Source organism: Microtus pennsylvanicus, chromosome 4, assembly GCF_037038515.1.
Source record: "Microtus pennsylvanicus isolate mMicPen1 chromosome 4, mMicPen1.hap1, whole genome shotgun sequence".
NCBI lineage: Eukaryota > Metazoa > Chordata > Mammalia > Rodentia > Cricetidae > Microtus > Microtus pennsylvanicus.
Window position 1 is genome coordinate 133,840,722 of NC_134582.1, and position 26,426 is coordinate 133,867,147.

General features: G+C 38.8%; 1 protein-coding gene and 1 pseudogene across 2 annotated transcripts in view; one reads left to right on the plus strand and one right to left on the minus strand.

Annotated features, from left to right (window-relative positions):
- Positions 1-26,426, plus strand: part of Malrd1 (MAM and LDL receptor class A domain containing 1) — a 598,349-nt gene that overhangs the window by 545,000 nt on the left and 26,923 nt on the right. For both annotated transcript variants that reach the window (XM_075971104.1, XM_075971103.1), the window contains 2 exons: positions 19,355-19,434; positions 19,522-19,618. In XM_075971104.1, the coding sequence (XP_075827219.1) occupies positions 19,355-19,434; positions 19,522-19,618 (177 nt within the window). The remainder of the gene's footprint in view (positions 1-19,354; positions 19,435-19,521; positions 19,619-26,426) is intronic.
- On the minus strand, positions 15,728-15,828 carry LOC142849168 (U6 spliceosomal RNA; annotated as a pseudogene).

Sequence of the window (26,426 nt, forward strand, 5' to 3'; positions counted from 1 at the left end):
ATTAACGTGCCTGCTTTTATGCCAATAACATGCTATTTTTAATACTATAGCTTTGTAGTACAAATTGAAGATGGTAATAGTGATATATTAGCAATTCATTACTTGGGATTATTTTAGCTATCTTGTGTTTTTGTGTTTCCATATGAAGCTGGGTATTGTCTTCTCAAGATGTGTGAAAAATTTTGTTGGGTTTGCATTGAATTTGTATGTTGATTTTGGTAAGATGACTATTAATCCTAATACTATTAGTCCTAACGATCCATGTACATGGGAGATCTTTCTATCAAATACAACCTTTCCAAATTGATAGAAATTTGACATATATACACCAAATTTTCTAGTAGTAAGATAATTTTATAATGGAAAACAATTCATCCATTTGTATCATCTATTCAATTGTGCAATAATATTCTTGATCTTGTTCTCAAGAAGCTTTTATTTATCTTAAAGATTTGACTTTATAACAGTCTATCTGGTATGATGCAATAAATTTCCTCACATTGTTGAGTAACATCTAATGTTACATTATCATCTACCTATCTATCATCTACCTGTCTATCTATCTATCTATCTATCTATCTATCTATCTATCTATCTATCTATCTATCATCTATCTATCTATCTATCTATCTTATTGTATATCTTTCTATCATATATTTATCAATGTATGTATGCATATATACATATGTAAATCCATTTATAATTTAGAGGATCTCAAAAACATTTGCTACCATATAAATATAATACCCAAATAGATATGCATTAGGAATTCTTTTGCGAAATTCTTAGTAATAATTTGTGTCATTGATTATTTCTGTCATCAAATTTCTCAATCTATTAGACTAGACCCACTATCTCCATTCTTTCAGTCTCTTTTTTCTTCTCTGTCCTCTACTTTTTCTTCCTCCTCATACTCCTCCTGTTGTTCATGCTTCTGTTGTTTAAAGATAGGTTTCTACTTTGAAGCCCTGTTTAAATTCAAAATCACAATACAGATAACATTCATTTTGAACTTGCTTCAATCCTTCTGCTTTTGTCTCCCAAGTGTTGAGAAGGAGCCATCATGCACAGATTCTTTCTTGTTTTCTATTTTAATGTTTTGTATGCCATAATAGCTGATCAATGACCAAGGCCAAGGCCACGAGTCATATACTCCAATCTTTTCTCTGACAAGGCTTCATGTTTTTTAATGATTTGTCTGTCCTTTGAATTTATTGAACTTTTATTTGCATTAGACTGAAAGAAGAGAATATTCATTATTCTCTACCATGTCTTCACAGTGTATATTCTTCCACAGTCAATCCTCTGGCTATTGCTTTTCTCTTTTTTCAGAATGCAGAGTTCAGAGTATCTTTCCAGAACCCAGTGAGAACACTTTTCACCTTAGTTTTCTACCTCAGTGGTCGCCACACTTGTATCTTGCTGGTTATATGAAGAGAATGCCTAGTAGGTACCAGGAAGTGACCACAGGAGTAGCAAGTAACATTTTGTTGGGGTGGGGAGCTATATCTTATAATTAAGGAATCAAGAAAGGGGATTTGATGGGTTGGAGTATGGCTCTATAATAAAGTGTGTATTTAACATGCATAAAGCTTTTAGTTCCATCCCAAGTGATAAGAGGGGTAAGGGTGCAGGAAAGAAGAAAGACGAAGAAGGGAGAAAGAGAATGAAAAGGAATTGTAAATCCTAATTCAAAAAAGCTCTAAGTTATTTAGAATATAAATGATTTTTAAATTTTCACCAAGAATGTGTGTTGTATTATTTCTTTTGTTTCCTATAAGACCTTCATAAACACTGAGATCTCCAAGTTTGTAATGTAAATATCTGCTTTAACTACTCCATAGACGATTCCTAGAATGGAATAAAATAATTTTTAAAGGCCCTTAACATTTCCACAGGATTGGGTATATAGGTAACTGGTAGAAGCCTAGCCTAGTGTTCATAACATCCTAATTTATATCCTGCAGTAGTAACACAATTCTGTAATCCCAGCATTTAGGATGTAGAGACAGAAATATCAGAAGTTCAAGGTCATCTTCAGATACATAAAGACCCAAGGACAATCTAGGATATATAAGAACTATCTCAAAAAACAAATAAAAACAAAATAAAGTTGAATGATTTAACTAGAAATCATCACATAGATTTTATATTTGAGTAAAAGATGTATCTCTTATACTTTTTGGAACTACTCTGCTCTTCTCAAGAACTCTGGTGATATGTGTTCATTGAGTTCACACTATTAGTGGCCATTGTATTTTGATAGCTGAGTGTAAGCAACTATATTTTTTTAACAGAAAAGCAGAACAGTTTTGAGAAGCATATAAACATAATAATAGTGCCTAATATATACAGGGCCAATTAGGGAGGATATTTTGAATATATTGCTGATGCCCTTATCAGCTCACAGCAGAACTTGACAGGACAGATGTGGCTGGCCTAGATAATTGAGAGAAGCAGGAACACAGTGAGTTGGAGGAGTAAGCAGAAAGAGTCACCGAGATTGTCCTCTATTTGTATTCCATTTCCTAACGATGAATATCTAAGGCATAGAGTTTGTGATGTGCTTGATGGTAACGGAAAAGAATAGCAGCTACTGGACCACAAGTTGAGTCATTTTTCCCCATTTTCTTTCTTTTTTTTTTAAATTTTTTTTATTGATAAAAGGAGAATAAAGAAAAGAAAGAAAAAAAAAACAAATTTCTACCTCCTCCCAGCCTCCCATTTCCCTCCCCCTCCTCCCATTCTTCTCCCCCTCCTCCCACCCCTCTCCCTTTCCCCCCACTTTTCTCCCCCTCCCTCTCCAGTCCAAAGAGCAGTCAGGGTTCCCTGCCCTGTGGTAAGTCCTAGGTCCTCCCCCCTCCGTCCATATCTAGGAAGGTGAACATCCAAACTGGCTAGGCTCCCACCAAGCCAGTACATTGCGTTGGATCAAAACCGCGTGCCATTGTCCTTGGTGTCTCATCAGCCCTCATTGTTCGTCATGTTCAGAGAGTCCAGTTTTATCCCATGCTTTTTTTGGTAACAGTCCAGCTGGCCTTGGTGAGCTCCCAGTAGATCAGCTCCACTGTCTCAGTGGGTGGGTGCACCCCTCGTGGTCCCGACTTCTTTGCTCATGTTCTCCCTCCTTCTCCTCCTCCTTGGGACCTTGGGAGCTCTATCCAGTGTTCCAGTGTGGGTCTCTGTCTCTATCTCCATCCATCGCCAGATGAAAGTTCTAGGATGATATGCATGATATTTGTCAGTATTGCTCTAGGATAGGGTCATTTCAGGTTCCCTATCCTCAGCTGCCCAAGGAACTAACTGGGGGCCTCAGCTTGGGCACCTGGGAGCCCCTCTAGGGTCAAGTCTCCTGCCCATCCTAAAGTGGGTCCTTTAACTAAGAAATGGGGTTCCGTGCTCCCCTATCCAACCTTCCTTTATCCCGATTCTCCTGTTTCCCCAAGTCCACCCTCCTTTCCTTCTACCTTTTCTCTCCCCATTTCCCCTTACCCCCATCCCACCCCACCCCCAACATCCCACTTTTCTCCCCGGCAATTTTGTCTACTTCCCCATTTTCTTTTCTTCTTTGGTCCTGAATTTTGTTACATATATATGAAGAAAGATGGAGACAGGGCATTGGACTAGAAGCTCATCTGAGGACATGCTCAGCTTGCATTTTTATTATACTTTACCAACAGGATACTTAAAATCCGCTCTAATTTCCTATCATTTATATTTTTTTTTTTACTGTAAGTCAGTCATAGTGAAAAATCTCTCTGTGGTATGCTTGGTAGTGTGCCTCTAACAACATTCTGCTTACTGCATGAGAGTCTCCAGGATGAAGCCACTGAAAATAATTGGGGTCTTTTTAAAAGAAAGAAGTGAAGAATCAATACAGTCCATGATTTACTTTGGGAAGCAAATGGTTTGTTATCTTGTGAATATTTTAATTGGCATTGTGTAAAGCTATCTGTTTACTGACCTGCCACAACCAGGTCACTAGTCTATGTTTTTCCCTCCGTTTGATAATCAGCCATCCAGGTTATTTTAGGACACGGAGGTTTTGTCTATTTCAGTCTGTTAGCATTTACTCTACCAGTCATTTGAAACATATTTTTTTAAATTAAAATGTCAGTAGCTTTAGGCATAAAAAGTCTAATAATAACCACTATACACGGAATAAGTTAGGAACTTACTAAACATGTATGGTGATATTTGATCATCATAGAAAGTGGACAATACCCCTGTGACACGCTAAGCACCTAGCGGTATTTCATGGGTGAGTACTTGCAGTATCACCATGACATCACTGATTTTAGCTCTGCGTGTTTAATAGATGAGGAAACTGAGGCACTTGAAGACTGAGTGATTATGTTTGCCTTCCTCACATCTAAGTTTTTTAAGGGAAAAGATTAAGTTCATACATTTGTTTTAAAGACTCTTGTGTTCTTATTGCATTGAAAATTAGTGTTTACTGATTTTTTTAGAAAAATTCAAAAACATCAAAACAAAGGCCTAATTTCTAAAGTAGTCAGTTTGTATGCTCATCTATCTTTAAAAACAACAACAAAACAAAAACAATGAAACAAGACCATGCTGTGTGTATAACATTGGGAAGCTTCTTTTTGTACTTTTATCATAGACTTTTTAATATTTTAATACAAAAGTTATTTTAAAATAACATTATTTATGTATCATTAAGCACTTAAATTTAAGGCAAACACCAGTAACAAGGTGTCTTGATTAATAAGGAGATACACCATAGAATTACTTACATAACTCTCTTTATATCAGGGGAAACAATTTTTTCTGCCCATCCTAGGTGTACTGGGTGATGTCCTGGAATTAGGTTCCTTCCCCACTCTTTCCCCATCTTTACTCTGGTTGGGTTTTTCTTCCTCCTCAAGAGTACATCCCCTTCCTTACTGTTGTGATTTCTTTTGCCCTCTTCTATTCTGATTGCTTAAGGACAGCTGGAACGTAACAGTTTCTATAGAAAACATGGTGAGTGATCCGAGAATCTCTGGAAGGTAGACTATCACGGAGATATACAGAAGCTGAAAGGGATGGGGAGTGTGATGGACAACATCGCATCCACAAGTTTGAACCTGATTTCCAAATCCAAACAAACTAAAAACTGACCATGAGCATAGTAACCTCTGTGCATGCTGTAGAGTGTCAAAACCAGGGAATGAACTGTAGCAGAGGAAGAGATGGATCAGGGATACTCAACTGATCATAAACAGAAGAGCCCCAAGTTCTTGAAAAGCCAGTCCAAAGTGGCATAAAAGGAAAGTGGCATAAAGGTTAAAATTCTCTTCTAAAATTCTTCTTTGGGAGTTTCTCTATTGAAAGGAAAAAGAATATTGTTTGTTTGCCTGACATTTTACTGTGGTAGAATGTGGCACTCAAATTTCTTGGCAAGCTCTAAACTTGGACATAAAGTATAGCAACTAGGAAGCTAATACAAATTGGGTAATTAACTCCAGGGAATTGAAAATAAGCAAATATTAATATGCATATGGTATTGGTTCAGTAATGGATAAAACTTCATGTGATAATTTGTGTGTGTATGTGTGTGTGTGTGTGAGTGTGAGTGTGTGTCAGCCTGAATTTGAACACATGGAAATGGAGAATGGAGAAGACGGCTATTGGAGGAGCAGAAAGGAGGTGCTGGCTGTGAAATATAGAGAAATTATTTGTAACAGTGAAATAAATAAAATTGTAGGTATTATTTATTTAAAAATAGAGATTCAGGATCCAACTGTGGTGGTTCATGCCTATTATCTAAGCACTTGAGAAGTGAAAGCAGGAGGATTACGAGGTTAAGGCCATCCTAGGCTATATAGCAAGTTCCAAGCTTACAGCATAAGGAGCAGCTGAAGAAATTGTTACCATTTATAAGTTAGAGCTGCACTTCCCATGCGGCTTGTACATGTGTGACTATAGTCACGTGATACTCTAATAAAAAATGAGAAGCACAAATGCTACCCACAGAGTCGCAGTGTTACACATGCATTCATGTGGAGACCTTACACATGCATTCATGTGGAGACCTTACACATGCATTCATGTGGAGACCTTACACATGCATTCATGTGGAGACCTTACACATACATTCATGTGGAGACCTTACACATGCATTCATGTGGAGACCTTACACATGCATTCGTGTGGAGACCTTACACAGGCATTCGTGTGGAGACCTTACACATGCATTCATGTGGAGACCTTACACATGCATTCGTGTGGAGACCTTATACATGCATTCATGTGGAGACCTTACACATGCATTCATGTGGAGACCTTACACATGCATTCATATGGAGACCTTACACATGCATTCATGTGGAGACCTTAAACAACTCACATTTCTAGTTTTATTCTTGTCTAAGAGTCAGAAATGATCCCCATGCTTTTATCACCCTTGGCATGCCTCCCACCCCACAGGGCCAATTCTGCCAATCACTTTCCTTCAAGTCCCCCTAAGATATTCTTTATTAGAGAACTGTCAAGTTGTTCTACCAGGAAACTTATACACAGGCCATCACCTGTCACATTTTACAGAATCTTTCTGAAAAGACCCTGTCCACCAGGGGCTTTGGGACCTATTCCCTCTTTCCCACGAATTCCTTTTGTGTGGGTTTTGTCTGTCAGAAACCAGTCTCCCCACTGAATTGCAAACATGATCTTGAAGCCAGCTCCTTAAAGAGACAAGGTAGCCCCCACTTCTCCACTTCCCCACTCAACCCACTTTCTGGACTTGTCCTCAACAGATCCATCTCCATTTAATGCTAAAACTTCTTGAGAGTATGCCTGGGCAATGATTCAATACTTAAAAACATTACTGTTCTTACAGAGGACCTGGGTTTGATTCTCATAACCCAGATGAGAACTCGTAACTCCAGTTCATGGGGATCACATACTTTTTTCTGACGTCTATGGGTACTGAACACACATACATGTTGCAGGAAGGACTGCTTGTTGGTGTCCGGCTGACCAGCTAGCTTAGACCTGAAATAATCACACAGAAACTGTATTAATTAAATCACTGTTTCGCCCATTAGCTCTAGCTTCTTATTGGCTAACTCATATTAATTTAACCCATATTTATTAATCTGTGTATCACCACGAGGTCGTCGCCTACCAGTAAAGTTTCAGCACGTCTGTCTCCAGTGGCTGCATGGCATCTCTTTAACTCTGCCTTCTTCCTCCCAGCATTCAGTTTAGTTTTCCCCGAGTACCTAAGTACTGTCTTGCTATAAGTCCAAAACAGTTTTTTTATTCATTAATGGTAATCACAGCACACAAAGGGGACTCCCACATCACATCCATGTAGGGCGTACATAAACAAAAAACACCAGTACATATAAAAATTTTAAATCAATAAATCCTAAAAATGTAATTTGAAAGAGTTATCTATTCTATACTCGTAGTCTCCTGTCTAGTGTTTAGTTGTGCCCTGATTCTGTCAATAAATACATACTCACTTTTATATTTGTTCACTGTATGCTCTCATCCATACCCACCATGTTCCCTTCAATAAAATATTAATTTCATGAGCTCAAGGGAGTTTTTATTTGTGCTTCTATTCCAGCATTCAGAGAATAGTATTTGGTCATCCAAAAATATTTCTGAACACAGAACTATAAAATCTTTATTTCAAAACATCACAGTAATTTTAAAAGACATTTTAGCACATAATATATGGTATATAGGGTCTGATAAATATTTGAATTATCCAATGTAAGCTTTAAAAATCTTGCACTGGTATAAATATGCAAACCAATGTGTGAAACAAATGCAAATATATTTCACCATATTTGCATGTTATGAACACACCAATATAACATGATGTAAAAATAGTTATATATTTAGCAAGATAAACAAAAGCAATATTTGCTAAGTATCAGTTGTAACTGACTAAAAATTTGAATCTGCTTCCTGACAAATGTTGCAAGACCCTTAGGAAATACAAGCACATACATTTTAGTTGAACAAGAAGTGCTTGTTTTTTATATATGGGATGTGGTAAAGTCATTATTAGGTTTCAGCATGACAGAAACTGCACAATTAAATCTTGACAAAATCTGTTTGTAACACAATTCTCTGTTACATCACTTTCTATGTCTTGTTTTTCTTTGCCTTGTTTTTTTAAAATTTTTTCCACCTTCTTCACCTAGAGTATTTCCAAAAGTCAAATGAAGTTTGTCCTTAAAATTGATAAGATCTTCAGAAAATAAAATAGTACTTAAGGTAATTTTTCTACCATCAATACCGTTGCCATTATAATGTTATCACAGAGACCCCAACTATGTGCTAACTACACATTCTCATCCATAGTGTTCCTTCTCCAGTTGCTGCATGTTAAAGACCATTATTCTTTGCTTTGTCTGAGCATGAAAACTTTGAGAGGTCATCAGTTAATCTGATGGTGAAAGACACATAAAGAATGCAAAGGCCACTCTGTGATGTGTGCATGTGTGCCTAGGTACACACAATAAATATTTGACTATATTATGTACACCCTTCAATAGAAGTGTCATGTACATGTTTCTTCACTTGTTCTTAGTTAGAGATATTTAAATGTGCTATAAGCCTTCAATATCCACAGGAGAATGATTCTAGAACCCTGATGTGTGTTGCAGACTCTATAGCTGTTCAAGACATTTATAGAAAATGGTTGAGTATTTGCATATATACTATACAAATTGACTGTGAATTTTAAACCATGTCTATATTACTAAAATACATGTACAGTGTAAATACGATGTAAATGATTATCATAGTATACTGTTTAGGAGATAATGTCAAAAATATCTGTGTAATTTCACATGATTTTTCCAAATATTTTCTGTCTGAGTTTTATTGAATCCACAAGTGCAGGAAGCATGCATGTTGAAAGCCAACATATTTAATACAGAATTTTTACACATCTCCAAAAGCGATCAGTCTATGATTTTGAGAATGTGTTATTTGGATATATGTAGCAAAGATACTTAGGCTTTTGAACCAAAGTAGCTAATTTTCAACCTTTCATTTGTTTAAAAGCATATTCATTTATATCCATATGTATATGTATGTGCGTGTACATGTACATATATATAACCTAAAAATTACTAAAATTTGAAACTGTTTATTAAAAATTTAAGGGAATTCCTCAGCAAATGATCTAGACCAGGATAGAAATGAAAAGATTCTACAAAAACAGCAAAATTATTTTGGATTGATTTTATACTTAGACAAACTTTGTGTTGACACTTGTTCAACAAGACCTAGAAAAAAAGCCATCAGAACTGTGGCTGGGGAGGGAAGGTAGCTATACTGTTGGACATAGACCCTTGGTGACTTAGAACAGTGGGGTGTCCACTGTGCTGTCACGTCTCATGTACTCCTTGTACAAATTCACCTGCCTTTTCCTGTGTATTAGAACTACTTATGAAGAGATGAGGCTGTGCTTACGAAATCTCACAGCAGGCTGCATGTGCCCTTTACATTAGGGTTGCTGCCAGTTTACTTCAGACTTTGCCATGTATAAAAATGGCCATACTGTCCCTTTGCCTTGTGTATAACACTGTGTGAGGCCCTAACAACAAGCAAACACTGACTTCTTTCTGAAACAGTACACACTGGATGAGAATGCTATATGGCCCCTTCCTGAGACTTTGAGTGGTTAAGATGCCTAATTTGAAACATGTTTAAGACTCTTTCAGTACTGCAGGTGTCATGAAACTACTCTGTATATTCTGCTTAATAATGTTCACAATTTATATTGTCTCTACAAAATCATCCACCCCAGTTGGGTCTTCAGATTTCTTCTCATACACTTTAGTATAAATTAAGTGTGTGTGTGTGTGTGTGTGTGTGTGTGTGTGTGTGTGTGTGTGAAGTCACATGTTCATATATAGTTACAAGAGATGTAAGAAAGAAAGATAATGGGGTTAAGGAGATTACTAGAAACTAAGTGAAAGGTATTGCATCTGAGATCTTTGGTTAAGGCCTTCTCAGAGATTAGGATTAGAGCCAAAATGACAATTATATGAAAGCAAAAATATCTCAAGATATGGATAGAGTACACCTATCACAGAAGACATATGAGACAAGCATAAGTTAATTGTGTGTAGTGCAAGAACATTGCCATTATCCTATGTGTGTTTGAAGGCCAGAAAGAACACAATCTGCTGATGAAGTTGCCTGGAACCTAAAACAAGGCTAAAAAACAGAAAGTGCTCAGTAATTTCTCAGAAAAGCCGAGTGTTGAGCCTGGAATTCTCCCTCAGTTTGGTGTAGAGCCATGGCAGGAGTTCAGATTTTGTCGGGTTTTACAACTAAAACCTTCCTTTCTTTACCAAAAGGTCAGAGCCAGTCTAAGACTCCTACAGTTCTTAGCCCAGGTTTTGTAACACAGCTAGTGAAATTCCTTCCGTAACCCAGCAACACATGACTCTTTCTTTCTTCGTTTTAACCTCCCCATGTTGTGTTTGTCTGTTCATGTATATTTCAGTGTGTAGGACATAAAGTATGAATAAAAGGTCTTGCTGGAACTAAAAGTCCAAAATATGTTTTTAAAGGAAAAAAAATTGACTTTATGGGGAGAAAAAAAATTTCCCCCAAATGATACCCTTCAAATGATTTTGTATTGCAATTAATGTTCCACAGCAAACCTGCGTATTTTCACCTTATTCAATCTTGGAAGGATCCAGTTTCTACTACCAATAGTCTATTACCAATTGTCCAGTTTGTGAATTTTTTAGCTTTTTGTTATTTCTTCTTTCTTTCATTTGTCCTTTTGTTTGTTATGCTCCCCATAAAGCTCCAGGAACTTGCTACTTCATAACAGCTAAAGGAAAGCAGGGGAGACACAAAGTGCAAAACACCAACTTCGTGATGGTTTTTAACTTGGAAATATTTCATACTATTCAACAGTTCCAGCTCACCACACAACTGTTTGAACATAGTAAACGAAGAACAATTTTCTCTTCTTTCTACTCAAAAGTAGTTAAAGTTTTTCTTTACTATAATAATTTGAAATAACTTATGAATATGCTTCCTGCCTACATATGAAATGCTGTGCAGTCGGAATCAGGATTCAAGTTCAGGTTGCAGTAAAAGCCACACAGGAGCACACATCTCTGAATTATCACCCCCCAAGGATAGAATCTAATAATACCTAAACAATATTTTATGAGGAACCAGAACTTAATTTTTGTTAATATTTAATGTGGTATGAGGACAAAAGTTCAAGTAGATTAAGGAACCTGAACTCACTGCATAAAAAGACAAGGCTCTCTGCTTTGATTCTTCTCTAAACTAAGAATAGTTAGTTTTTTCCTCAAAGGTTGTTCTCAGAAAGGGGTTCCCAAAATAGGGCCTTCAGAACAGAAGAGTCAATACCATTTGAGAAATTACTAGGTACCGCTTTTCAACTATTGGCTCTGATACTCTGAGAGCCAAACTCATCTCTTAGTGCCTGGGCCAGTGTCCCGGTTGACTCTATAGTGTGCTAATTCTGTAAGTGGGAGTTCTAAAGGTTAGAGGATACTGTGTATGCAAGGAAGAGAAGTGTGCTGATGACTCTAATAGCAGATATTAGCTGCTGTTATTTTACTATGACTATTTTAAGCAAACATTTACACACAGAACGGTGCTGGCTGGTTAGATCCTTTAAGAGAGAACACATATAGGGCTTTCCCTCAATAAAGTTAGTTTGAAAGAAGTCAACAGGAAACTGACCACTAGGGTTCTGTGGGATTAAGTGCTGTCATGACACCAGGGTGCCAAACTTGGAATGTCTAAGTCAAGCCAGGCCACAAAAGAAATTCTCCAGTGACCTAAGACGATGGTCTCTAGGGATAAATGCTTTGTCCAGGTTGACAAAGAAACGAAGCTATCTTCCAGCCATTGACAGTTGAGGTCATGAAAAGTCGTAGAGTATGAAAGAGCATCTCGGAGGACTTCGAACAAGTGCTAGGGGGCTATGATCACAAGGAAAATTGAGATCAAAGCTGTGCAGCCCATTTCAGGGAAGGCGTTTTGGCACAGAACCATCTTACCTGGAAGGGCTCTACAAGCACTGGAGACAGTGAAGTTTTGGCGTCAGAGAAATATTACAATATGACATTACTCTAAAGACCAGAAAGTCAATTCTGTTCCCACAACAAAGTGACAGTGGCCTTTAGCCAAGCCCAAGGGCAGGCATGCGATGGGACTGAAGGACAAAATTGATTTAGGAGGTGAAGGCGATGTGACATGATGGTTGCAATGACATTGAAGAGGCACACATAAGAGCTTGTCACTTTTTTTTGACTTTCAAACCTGTGTGTGCATATGTGTGACTTTAGTGAGGCAGATGTGTGCATGTTCATGTGTCTGTCCAGTGTGCAAGTGCATGTACATGTGTGTATGTGCAGGCTAGAGATCAACTTCAGGAGTAGCAGAAGAGCCTGCTTTGTTTGACAGGGCCTCTCACTAGCCCCAGGAATTCGCTCATCTTTGCCTCCACAGGGCTGGTAATACAAGCAAACACCCCTTTTTACTGGGTGTCTGGCTTTTTCCTGGGGTGCTGGAAATTGAACTCCAGTCTTCATGCTTTTGCAGCAAGCACTTTGCCAACTCAGACTGTCTTCCCAGCCCCAGTGATTTAAAACATGGAACTCTTATTTATTTTTTTTTCTGATGGGATATAACATTTTAAAGTAAGTTGGAGATTCTTTGTGGTTCATATTTATAAGAACTGCACAATTAAATGTGTGTTCCTTAAATTTCCTGTATCTGTGGCAAGTATTAGACGCCACCTCATTGTCATGCACACTATCTTCTAAGTTTGAATATTCAGATAACAGCATCTTTATGAGGGAACCCTCCCTCTGAACACCCTTTGCTTTCTTCAGACCTATTAGAACAAATATAAAGAAGCTAAACTTGATTTATCACTTGAGACAACAACCCAATTCACTTAAGCAGCCAGAGCAAAACCTCTCCTGAGTCCCACCGATTGGTCCACGAACGCAAGCTCGGTAAGTGTAGAGCTGCTCCTTCCTGGCCCTGGCAGTGTGACAAATCGCTGGGGTGTGTACACAAATGACAAGAAAGACAAGATGAGCTTGTGTTGCAGGTGTGGGAAAGTAACGAATGGGTGTTGCCAAGCACACCCAGAACTGGGTGATTTCAGTGGCACCTCGGTTAAAACCTGCTAACAACAAAGGACCTACTAAAATTGAAGAAAGATTAGGGTGTGGGCTGTATCTGAAAGAATCTAATGACATTTTATTTCTCCCTTTCTCCTCTTTGTATAAGAAAACAGACCCGTATGCATGAATGGAGCGGGATGTTTATCTTTTTCTTTCAGGTGGGCTCCACCTAGTACTTAGGAATTTTGGAAAACATGTTGGAGCTAATTAGTCATGGGAGAAATTAGTCCAAGCAAATTAATCACTGGCATGGACTGCGGAGTTGCAGCACTCTGTGGTTCTGAGATTATTCAGTGGCTCCTCCTGCTTTCCTATTTTCTATTACAGTGAATTCATCCACCCTGCTAAGGTGCCTTGCTAAGCAATTAGTTATATTTCCCTACACCATTTTCTTGATATAGTCCCAGTCCATCACCCAGGAAACACTGACTTTGAGAAAAACCCTCCAGATTTCTCCATTTTTCTCTACATGTGAAATTGCTATATAGTGGGTAGAAATACATCCAACACCTCCCTCTCTTCCTTGCCATGTACATTCACCAAGAATCTTAAAGAGTGTTACTATATTACGTGGTTTGGGGATGCTTTTTGTAAACCTTGAAATCAGAAGATTTGCCAATGACTATATTTCTTCTTCCATTTTCATTAAGCATCCCAAAAGGATTAGAATCAACACTTGTCAGATTTAGTTTAAAGACCAGACTGTTAGGACAAGAAATAGAAGTTCAGCAGAGAAGATTCATGACTAGAATAAATATGAAAAAACAAAATTCCATATAGGCAACCTCTTAGTGAAATCTGAAACGGTAGCGTTTCATGCATCTTTTCTGTGGGTTTCTAACCTACAAGTTCTGTAGTTCTCATTACAGCTTTTTATAAATGCTTCTGATGTGTCTGGATTGTATAAAGTCACGGAGCTAGAAAACAGGTTTTCTCCCAGTGTCTAAGTATCCTCTGTGTCCTCATTTTCTAGCCCCACTCTAGCCCTATGTTTCAGCACTTCCGTATGTCCCAGCTAAGGCTGAGTGTCACAAACAGACACGTTCAGACCATCCATACCAGAAACTTCTACTAACCGTGATTTTTTTCTTATGAGCACAAAGTATAGTAACAAGTACTAGTATGTCAACTATGCTCCATATTTTAACTTGAGAGAGACCACAGGAAGGAAGCATGTGCGGTCAGCACGGGACAGTCTGAGAAGCCACGGTGGAAAGTTTTTCAACATGCATTCCTTAGGGATGTAAGAATCAAGTTCTCCATGCTTTCATTTCATGAAGGATGAAATGGAGAAACATGCACTAGTTTGTAATATGCTAAGCTTGGACTGTAAATGTGGCATGATCTTGGATCCTCCTAGCAAAAGTGACAGGTGTGCATTTAACAGTTTGAACCTGTTAGTAGAAAAGCATGTAATAAAAGCACATAAGCTTGTCTTCTACAATGCTAAATCATAGATCTAACTAGCAATATGTTGAAAGCACACACTGCTCCAGCCCATTCCCAGAGGACACAGCTTGGATCACAATGTTCATGACTCCAGCTCCAGAAAAACTCAGTGCCCCCTCTGGCCTCTGTGGTTTCAGAACACATGTGTCAGATTCTCACACAGACACACATGAATAAAAATTAAAATATGCCTCTTAAATCATAGTGGTCAGAATGATAACTAAATTTATTGACTCAAGCCAAAAGTCTTGCTGTGGGTAATTAGTCCTTGAACACAAAGGAGACTATAGAGTTAAATCACAATTTCTCCATCTCCCAGTGACGTCACAGACTGTCTCCTGTTAGTCAATCCCACCCTCAGAATGGCCTTTCCAGATAAATGATACCAAAGGGACTATCTGAGCTTGCAACAAGACTTCAAGCATGCTTCCTGTTTCACATCCGAGTTGAGGAAGAAAGTCTTTAAGGAGAAATAGACATGAAACTGTAACCTTTTGTGACCAAGCACTTGCATAGACTATGTCCATGTCTATCTATAAACCCACCTCTGCTGGATGGGAATCTTTATGCTGATGCCTGTATCAAAGGGAGGACGTGGCATTACTATGGGTCCCACTTCACCTAAACCGAAAGAAAGTTACAGAGTTTAATATCAGGGGATTGATAGAATGAATTTAGGGGAAGCTTTCACAATACTCACTATAATTGTGTCACCGTTTGATCATCAAGAGTTATAAGACAATTAAAATGTAAGACACGGATGCACACACACACACACACACACACACACACACACACACACATATGCAAAGTACCTTAAAACAGATGTATAAAACTAAATAAATCAGATTTCTATATGTATTTTGCACATGGGAACCTTTATTCAAAGTAAATGTATATATAATGACTGCATTTAAAAATAACATAGTTAACAATTCAAAGATTTTAGACCTATTTTCTTTCTTCTTGGCATGAAAAAATAGGGAGATACTCATACATGCACAGAAGAAAGGAGAAAAGGACAGAGGGAAGGAGAGAGATGTCAAGATCCGAGCATTCTAAATTAGAATGCTACATACTAGGTTATCATAACTCATGGTCTTCATAGATAATGTTGGCGATACACGAGACATAAAACCATGTTTGTGCAGGGACCATGCTAATCTTCTCTCTATCATTCCAATTTTAGAATATGTACTGCCAGAACCTTCATAGGATAAAACTAGGCCCTCAGAATGTGGGTGACAGTTCTGTGTGCCCACTGGCAGTAGGGTCAGGATTTATCCCTAGTCCATGAATTGGCTTTTTGGAACAAAATCCCTATGGAGGCAGGACTTGATACTGGGCTGGGAGAGGGGTTGGCTTGGTCCTGCCTCAACTTGATATTCCAGACTTTGTTGACTTACCCTTTCTGAGCAGTGGATGGAGGGGTGGGGTTGGGTGGAAGGGAGGTGGGGGGAATGAAAGAGAAGAGGAACTGAGATTGAAATGTAAAATGAAAAAATCAAAAGCATGTTTGCTTCCAACCTTGCCTAGGCATAAAGTAGCTAAATAATTTCCTATGAGGAACATTTTAGACTTTAATTGTCAAGGTGTGTGATGAATCTTTGTCCTATTCCTTGTTGGAACAAGTCTCTAGCCTCAGGCAATTATGCAACAGTCCCAAACCTGCCAAGTTACTGGACCAAATGCTCAGATTCTATCTTTGTGACTAGACTGTTCCTGTCTGGATGACTCTTCTTTGGTGCTCAGCCATATAACCAAAGTACACTGGTTCCAGTCCCTCAGCCTATCCACTTTCTTTGCCTCATTTCTCCCGCATAAGCCTCAAGCTTTCACCTCTGACGAGTATAAAATCACCCGGTACACTACTAAATTCTCAAACAGTCTTTATCCTGGGGCATTAGGAATTGTCTCACTTTTCATTTGTTATTCTAACCCTACTGACTCAGTAATGAGAAAGGCTCCTTTAAAAACGATGATGAAAGTGATGCTAATATTTCTTTTAAAAACATCTCCATGATATTTAATAAGGATTTAGGGTAAGCTTGGAGGATATGAGTGCACTCCACTGTATTTAGAACAGAAGGAAAATTCTTCTTTCACTTCCTGACTGCAATTCTCCAGGAGAGGCAACAGAAAATCTTGTTTCAGTACTGTTGCTGGCAGGTTGGGCAGATACCATCCTGTCATAGTATTGCTGCTGTCCTCAGAATCTTGTTCAAAAGCAGAGGACCACTCTGTCCTGGAGAAGTTACAGAAGTCTAGGGAACAAATTGCCACAATTATTTCAAACAGTGGTTTTTCCATAAAGGAGGCTTCCTTTGAGAGAAAGAGATGAAAGCACATTAAATGTCCTAAATTCTTTTTGCAACCCTGTAAATGTTTCTCCTTTTGCCCCCTCCCCATTCACTTCACCATGTTCTATGTAAATGTCACTATCTAAATATATAGGTAGATGCACAGCAGGCACAGGCAGATGATGTACTGAAACAGAACATTCGGACAGCTGATGAGAATCATCCACTCTGTCTCTCCAAAGGCATCTTGGAGATTCCCACAGAATTTAACTCGATAGACATATTCAAATATGTAGTATTTGTTTAAAGTAGAGATGTTGTACTAAGTCTGAAGGAACCCAGTTAACACACAATGGACTCAGAATTGACAGAATACAAAAGGATCTGTAAGTCACCCTAGCACACATGTGTGAAAGATTGTCATGTAGCACACATTGTTTAATGGGGGCTAAGAAGGAAACATAAAAGACTCACAGTCTTAAGTATTATGAGAATAGAACCTAAATACTCCAAATTCAATAAGTCTATTTTCATCTGAATGTCAGAAACTTCATCATTATCAGATTGTGTTTGATTTTTACTTTTAAAGGATTAAAAACAAAAGAGAAAACTCTAATGACCTTCTAGGGCTTTTAGATGTAAATAATTCAATTTTAGAGAAGGAATTGCTTTCATGCATCTAAATTTTCAAATTTAAAAGGAAGAAAGACAGAAACCATGTGCCTACAGTTTCCTAGTTAGGGTTACTGTTGCTGTAACAAAACATCGTGACCGAAGTAGCTTGGGCAAAAGAGTCTGGCTTACACTTCTACAGAATTGTTTATCATCAATGGAAGTCAGTACAGGAACCCAAACAGGACAGGAACCTAGAGACAGTGGCCATGGAGGGGAGCTGCTTCTGGCTTCCTCCACATGGTTTGTTCAGCCTGCTTTTATAAAGAACCCAGGATCTCCAGTCCAGGGGTGGCCCCACTCACAATGGGGTAGGCTCTCTCATCAATGCCCCACAACTCAATCTTATGAATCTTGTGGAGGCATTTTTCTCAACTGAGCTCCTTCCTCTCTAAAGGCCCTCGCTCGTGTCAAGTTGACATAAAACTAGCCAATGCAGTAAGCAATACTTCTGACACACAGGTTTAAACACATATTCAAAAGTTAATTTTAAAATGGTTTTTTAGCGCACTCAGTAAGCTTGAAGGAAATCCAACCCAAATCACTTTAGATTGTGTCTCACTGTTTCTGCTAAATAAGAACGTGGATATTAACTTTCACACTCATGTGGGGATTCATTATACCAGAAAAATGACTTAGAAATAAAAATGTTTGCCTGGGCATGGTGGCACTGATTTTAATCTCAGATATTGAGAGACAGAGGCCAGTGTCTCTGTGAGGTCAACGCCAGCAAGGTCTACAGAATCAGTTACAGGTTGCCAATGCAACAAAGAGAAAAACTATGTCATAAACAAAAAAATACATTCTTTAGAAGGACAATTTGTTTCCAGATTCTATTGTTCTGAGGATTATGTATACCAGTGTGACCAGTTTTACCTTTTATATTCCTGAATATGGTAGGTGACAGCAGTCTGGTGTGATCTGAATATTTTTTGCTAAGGTACAAATGATGATATCAATTAGTTGTCAATCTAAGCGATTGAAGAAACATCTGTTTGTGATGAGAAATAACATTTGTATTCTGGTTTATATGTTTGCTAATCTATATTTTGAACTGCTCTATTATCTGAAAGAACTAAATCACTTCACTACCAAAAATGCGAAAACTGGAGAAGCTTGGGTAATAATGTGTGTTCTGTTCAAACATGAGGCTCTGTGTTCAATACCTTGAATCCATCTTTTAAAGAAAGAAAGGGAGAGAGGTTGGTGATATATTTAGAATCCTGGTACTGAGGAGGCAGAGAGGTGTGTCCTGAATCTGCCTGGCTGTCTAGCCACACTTATCTGTCAAGTTCCAGGCCAATGAGAGACTCCATCTCAAAAACAAATGAATGGAACCAGAGGAATCCCCATGTTTGTCTGCTGGCCCCCATCCTCATGCACAGACACGCACACAGAAAGAAAGCCACACAGTACGAGAGCTTTTGAATCTGAGAAAATGACACAAAGGATAAAATGAGAATGGATACAAGCGGGGAGAAAAGAGTCGATGTTTCCAACGAAAAGTGAAATAAGTGAAAGCCACGATCCACTTTTCAAACTCCACAAGGGGGATGGATTAAAACAAAATCTTATCATATGGAAATAATAAAATGTAATGTTTTAATTTTGCTTAACATTTTGGTTTCTTAGCCCTTTTTCTCATAACCGGTAGCTCCAGATTTCTTGTCCACCATCATGCCACTGCAGTTCTGCTGCAGTAGGCTTCTCCTTTTTGACTTTTGTTTTGTTTTCAACTCTCACATGATTTTTCTTTTCCAGGTGTAGACAAGGATGGACTGGAAATCGATGCCACATCAGGTCTAAACCTTCTAGTGCGGGATTAATTTATACACAGAATTGTAAGTAACATTATGCATAAAAAAGCAGCTTGGGATATTTAATATTTTTTAATCATATTCATCTTTTTCATGGGCTTGAAATTCCAGACATATGGATTCTGCTGGGTATCGGATTCGGGTTCCTTGTGACCCATATTGCAGTGGCCATTTTGTGTTGTCTTACCAACAGAAGGAGAATGACGAGGTAAGTCAGCCTTCTGGCTCTGACGTGAACAGCAGGAAAATCCTGAAACATTTCATCTCTTATGCTTTCCTTTCACCCTTCGTCATGTGGAAGGAAATTTTATGTTTCCATGCTTTGAGGCATCTTTTCTTAGAAGAAGCAGTAACTACTTTCCAATCAAGAGTTTCATTTTTACTTACATTGGATCATGTCTGATGGCATAAAAGAAAGAAAACAAGATATCCTCCAAGACTGAAAAAATCTGGTTATATTGTATCCTGATGGTTACCAGAGAAGGCTTCAGATCTGTAGGGGAGACCCTTTTTTTGCATGCACAAAGACACCGGCCTCTTGGCACCCATATTCCAGGCCATATGCCCATCCCCCAAGCAGCACAGAGGCCAGAAGCAAAGATGGACTGAACCGAAAAGCTGGGTCCATGGCTAACTTTTACAATGTACAGAGCTATTATGAATGCTTGAGTTTCCAACTTATCGCACCTCTTCCCTTGACTGGTATAAGCTACAGGCGACACAAATAGCAAGCAGAGCTGATTTCACAAACTCATCAAGATAAGGACTCATCTGTAAGAGCTATAACTTGTTCTGTATGCCAGAGTTGGTGGTCATCTAGACTTGTGACACTATTATGTCACGGAGCAGTGGAAGATAAGCCATTATCCTTGAATCATTCCTATATCCTGCTTAATGAAATTGTCTCAGGTCTCCAGCTCTAATCATAAACTCTAATCTTATTGGTCAACAAATATCCATCTTCACATCATGAATTACGATGATGAATCTGTTATGAATCTGTGAAGGGGAATCTGTTATAAAACTATGATGTGAATTATCAAAAAACATTTTAAATATATTCCCATCAATGGGTTTGTATTCATGAAGCATTTTTTCTATTGCTTTCTATATTCATAAAATATTACCAGGCAATATTTGTAGACAGATATGAATGAGAATCAGTTTAGACTTAAAAGAGTTTTTAAGATAAAGGAAGAAGCAGACTCTTAAATCTAAATGAAACCTTGCTTGTGTGTAGAAACACATATATACATACATGAGCTGAGATTCTTCAATTGTGTGTAAGTGGGGGAGGGGGATAGATGTTAGCATAGCAAACTAGATACCTGGAGAGCAGCTGGCAAACTCCAATTTCTAGCCTGAGTTGAAGATGCAGCCTTGAAACCCAAATCCACAGCATGGACAAGCAAGCTGGAAACTCAGGCAGGATTTCTAAGTTGTTATCTTAAGGGAGAATTTTTTCTTCTTGAGAAAGTTAAGGTTTTTTTTTTTCCCCTGAGGGTCACCCACATTGTGGGTAAGTAAGTTTAAAAAAAAAAAAAAACGTTCCTTTATTTAACCTAAAGCAAATTGCTTTACTTAAAAACAGTAAATTTTGAATATATCTAAACAAATGCTATCCCAGAAGCACCTAGATAGTATTTGACCAAACTATTGGTGGGACACCCTAACCTAACTTCAGTGACACATCAAGTTAATGAGCATACTGTATAAAGGGGGCGTCATCCTCAGTTCACACCTTCTCCTGTTCATGTCGGATCCTCTGTCGCACGAGTCTACTCACAAATTTTGTTAGTGGCTTTATGCTACAGTAAGACAGTCACAAGTTCTTTCTCTTTCCTGTTTGTGTGTTGTTTGTGTGTATTCATGCGGGTAATAGTGGATGTACATGCATGTAGTGTGTGCACGTGTGTAAAGCCAAAAGTGAACACTGTGTATTTTTCTCAACTGTTTTCCACCTAATTTATTGAGGCAGGATATCTCACTAAACCTGGGGCTTAACTCATCAATTCAGGCAAGTTTCACTCCCTATCTCTCTACACACCGACCACTTCACGCAGGGGTTAATAACACATGCCAAACTTCCCGGCATTTTGCATGGGTGCTGGGATCTGAACTTGGGTCCTCAAGTGTTTGTCACAGGCACTTGGCTGATTTAGCTGTCACTCCCTTCCTTCCATCATATTTGATATTCAGTTGCACATCCTCCTTTTCTTATACTCTTCACCTCCATTCTTTGTTAACGTCTCCTATTTTCTGATCCAACTTATTTTAATTTGCCCTCTGTTTTTTAGAAGGTATTTAGTATTTTTAATGACTCATGGAAAATTCATTTCCACACACAAGTGGAATCTAAATATTATCAACAAGAAGGCCATAACCAGAGAAAAATTAACCAACAAACAAATAACAACAACAAAATACCAAGATAACAGATTCACAGTAACCCCTTAAGCAGTCGAGGGCACCTCGGCAACTTCCATAGGGTGGTTAGTTTCATAAGACCCAGCTTCTACTTCTGCCTACAACATGAAAACAAGCCTAAAAAGGAGAGCTGTGCTGTTTCAGATCTGAACTGGGAGATTCACCATCCTCGGGTCAGATGTAAAGGCTGGGGTGAGAAAAGGAGAGGAGAGAAATGGTGGTTGCTATGGGCTTCAAAGAGGACTTGATTAGGTGTTAATCATGAAGAGTGGACACAGCATTATGGTCATGATGTGTGACGCTAGGCCAAGACGTGAGAAGTAGAGCGAGAAGGAAGGCAGCTAATGGAATGTGGAGGAAATGAAGGATTTAGCAATCAGATTGCCAAATACAACAGAGGAGTACATTTATGGTGTTTGACTTTGTGTTCCTTTGTTTGTGGTTTTCTCTGTGACACTGCAGACTCTGCACATTCTAGAGTCCAGTCTCTCCCAGCTCTTCTGTGTGTTTTTTCCGCTTTTATTTATTTTTTTAAAAATCACTTTCAAACTAGGAGCTTTCCTTAGTTTGTGTTGGCCCTCACTCTACTCTCCTGGCTCCCCTTTTTCCAAATCCCCCTTAAACTCCTCTTACTCAGTATGATCCCCCCCACTTTCAGGTCACGTGTGTTCCGTCTTCCCACTTCTCCCTGAAAGCTTCACGTTCCCCTGATCATGGGCGTGGGCTCCTTTCCTGTTTCTGTGTTCATGGTGTCTACACTCACTCACTCACACCCACATAGATAAGACACACATGGAAACAAGAAGCTAGGATCCTTAAATGAGAAAGGAGGCATGGCATTTGTCTTTGTTAGCCTGCTTTGGTTTGCTTAATACGATATTTTCCAACAAATTTCAAGATTTCCACTTTTTCTTAATTCAGCTGACTTGGATAGTAGGTAGATGTGTCCTTCGTGACCCCATGTGCACCTCTGCAGAGGCTGGGCACTGGGTTGAGGAGAATGACCTCCCCTGATACAGCAAGACCACTCTCTGAACAAGGACAGTGGAGAAGCTGCACTCCCAGGCTAGAACTTTCAAACAAGTCCTGCTGTGTTTTTTTTTTTTCGAACTCCCTATTCTCTTCGTTCTCTAGGTGTATTCTATTTTTGATATTCTAAATTTACTCCAAATGCTTAGTCCACTTTTCTACAAAGCCCCAAACCATTCAAGACAGTATTCTCAGTTTGTTAATGATCTGCCCACTCACTCACTTCACAGCCCATTAAAGGCCAACGAAGATCACACTCACCCACTAAAGGCAGAAAATCCTCAGAGGAACCCATTTTAGCCCACTGAGATGGTTCGGTGGGGAAATGAGTTTGCAGACAAGACCGATGACCTGAGTTTGATCCCTGGAAGCCACAGGGGAAAGGAAGAAAACTGACTCCTTCAAGTTTTCCTCTGACCACAGGCTCCCTCACCCCGACACACATAAAATTATAAAGGAACCAGTTTAACCCTTTCTCAGCTAGAGGACAGGACTCTGTTTTAACTTAGCCAGATCTTATAATTTCTGTAGTTTTAACTAGTTTGACATTTTTGGTATTTCATGAAATCATTATTTGTGTGTGTGATATATGTATATGCTCACATGGGTGTGGGCACCTGTATGTATCTGTTCATATGGGCGTGTAGATTTGCCTTGCATGTGTAGGCACCTGTGGGGAGAGGCCAGAGGTCCATGTCAGATGGCTTCTTCGATAACTCCACACTTACTTTTAGAATTTATTGTTTAAAAAATTCATATATGACCATAATATTTTTTTAATCAAATCTACCTCTCACTTCCCTCCTTTCAATTTCTCTCATGCAAACATACCGTTTTCCCCCAAAACTCCCTGTATTCTTTTTAAAATCTACTAAATTAATTTAGTGCTTTCAGTATAGATATTGTGTAGCCCCATCCACTGGAACGTGGGCAGCCATTCAGGGACAACACCCAAGGAGAACAGACTCTCCTCCAATGGTCACCAATGGTTAGTGGCTTTCCAGCGAGGGAAGGACTTTGCTCCGGCAATTCCTTCTCTCACCACACTGAACTTTTGACAGGCTCGATCTTGCACAAGTCAGGTCCTTTCAGTCACAGCTTCTGTAAGTTCATGTGTATAAAAGCATGCCATGGCTAAAGACGTGTGTAAGTATGTGCTGTGGCTGGAGATGTATGTGAGAACATGCCATGACTGGAGATGTGTACAAGAATATGTCTTGACAGGGCAAGTGTGCAAGGATGTGCCGTTACTGGGGAATGTGTGTGAGGACATGCCGTGACTGGTGCTGTATGCAAGGATGTGCGGTTACTGGGGAATGTGTGTGAGGACATGCCGTGACTGGAGCTGTATGCAAGGACGTGCCATGACTGGGATGTGTGCAAGGACGTGCCATGACTGGGATGTGTGCAAGGACGTGCCATGACTGGGATGTGTGCAAGGCCGTGCCTTGACCAGAGAAGGCTTTCACAGCTGTTGTCTACTGCCTCCAGCTCTTCCAGTCTCTCAACTGCTCCTCAGGATGACTCCTTATTCTTGTGGGGAGGAATAGGAAATAGATGACCAGCTGGCTACACCAGTCTCTTATTCACTATACATTTGCTTGTTGTATTGACCACGGTCTAATACAAAAAGAAACTGCACTAATCTAAGGGTTAAAAGATGGTTATTTAGGGAAGTTTAGGGGCAGTTTAATACTATGTCCCTTTACCAGAGTAATATTAGTATATTCTGCTGTAGGGGCTATCACCTATACAAAAAGGAATTTGGAACATTTTGTCTTATTATCATATATGAGGTTGATAATGCCTATCCCTGATTGCAGAGGCTATCAGAAAATAAAAACACATTTCCAGGTAAGGACTGACTTCCTTCACATTGCTGGTCAGTGGGGTCTCAATGAACCCTAATAAATACAAGCTATTACAATTGCTCCTGACTACCCACCAGAACTTGTTATTAAGATTTTGTTGTTGACAATACCATATACTGACTTGAGTCATAGGAAATAGAGAAATCAAGCTGGAACTGACCTGGACTCTTCATCCTTACTACTCAATTTTCACAGAGCCAGAAGGTACTATGCAGAACATTCTCCTATGGGAAGAAATAAATATAGTCTTACCTAGCCATGAACCATTCAAGTTGCAATAGACACCACACAATCAAGATTTGCTCACTGGATGAAGAGTTGCATGAACCAGTTAGTTTCTGATTGAATTTAAGACCTGCCCCACAAAACCTTATCTTTTGAGACATGGTATCTCACTTATCCTGGATCTCATCGATCCAGGCTGTCCAATGAGCAGTAGGAAACCATCTGTCTGCCATCCATATTTTATGTGGGTATTGGGGATTTGAATTCAGTTTTTTTTTTCGTGTTTTCATGGCAGATACTTTACTAACTGAGACATGAACCCAGGTCCTCATGGAATTACCTTTAAGGATTCTCTATAACATCACATACTTTATGTATTAAACTTATATATTTAAAATGTAGATACTACCTTAAGATACAAAGACTGTGCTAAAGGGTGGAGAACTAACTCACTTAAAATCATGTCTTTTACACAAGCTGAGTGCCTGAACTTGCTTCCCACAACTCACATTAAAGACCCCCATGTGGCAGACAGTCCTTGCAAAGCTAGAGCTAGAGAATCAGAGCCAGGCAGATCCCTTAGTTCACTATCCAGTCATCTTAGCCCAAATGGTGGGATTCAGACTAGTGCAAGAGGTAAGCTATTCAATCCTAATTGGTTTTGCTATTATGTCAATATATTTTTCCATTTTGTCAATATTAGTCACTCAAAACGTTGTACTCAGCAATGCTGTTATAGGACTTATTACATGGTTTTGTAACAGCTATTTCCATACTAGTGCATGTCTTTATGTTATAGCACATAATATTTCATGCATATTTGGTACCCAATACATAATAATAGCTGAGTATTTATGCTTTATTTTACAAGAGAAAATACTTAGATCCAATCAACAAAGATATCACTACAGAATTTCACAGTAAGTTGTTTTGCCCTGAAGTTATATGAAATATTTGGCCAAGAGATGATTACATAAAATTACAATGGCTTACTTCAAAGTAATGCCAAAATCCAATGTACACAAAAATTAATTTAAGCAAGTAAATATCACCTTCTACAAGTAAGCCTTGACTTAAGGTTTTTATTAAATGTTATAAAAAGAATCTGTGGCAAAAGAGACCCTTCAGTAACTTCAAAGAAAAGTTTAATTAATTTCTTTTAAAATACAATATGAAGACTCTGTGCTCAAACATTGTTAAGGACGGGGAACAGGCTCTTAAAGTTGCTGTTAGAGATTTCATTTCCTGGAGTTTGTTGTAGTTTCCATGACCTTTGTGTTAGCTGCTTGCCATGTTGATTGCAGGGAAAAGAAAGCAGAACTATCTTAAGCAAAATGAAGACTTTAGCACAAGGGCCAGGGTGTTTGCTGGAGTTCAAGGATAAAAAAGTAAGGTGGAGCCTCAGCAAGCCTGGGACCGAGGAGAACTCCCCATTGTCTTTCCTTTCTGCCTCTCTTTGCTGCC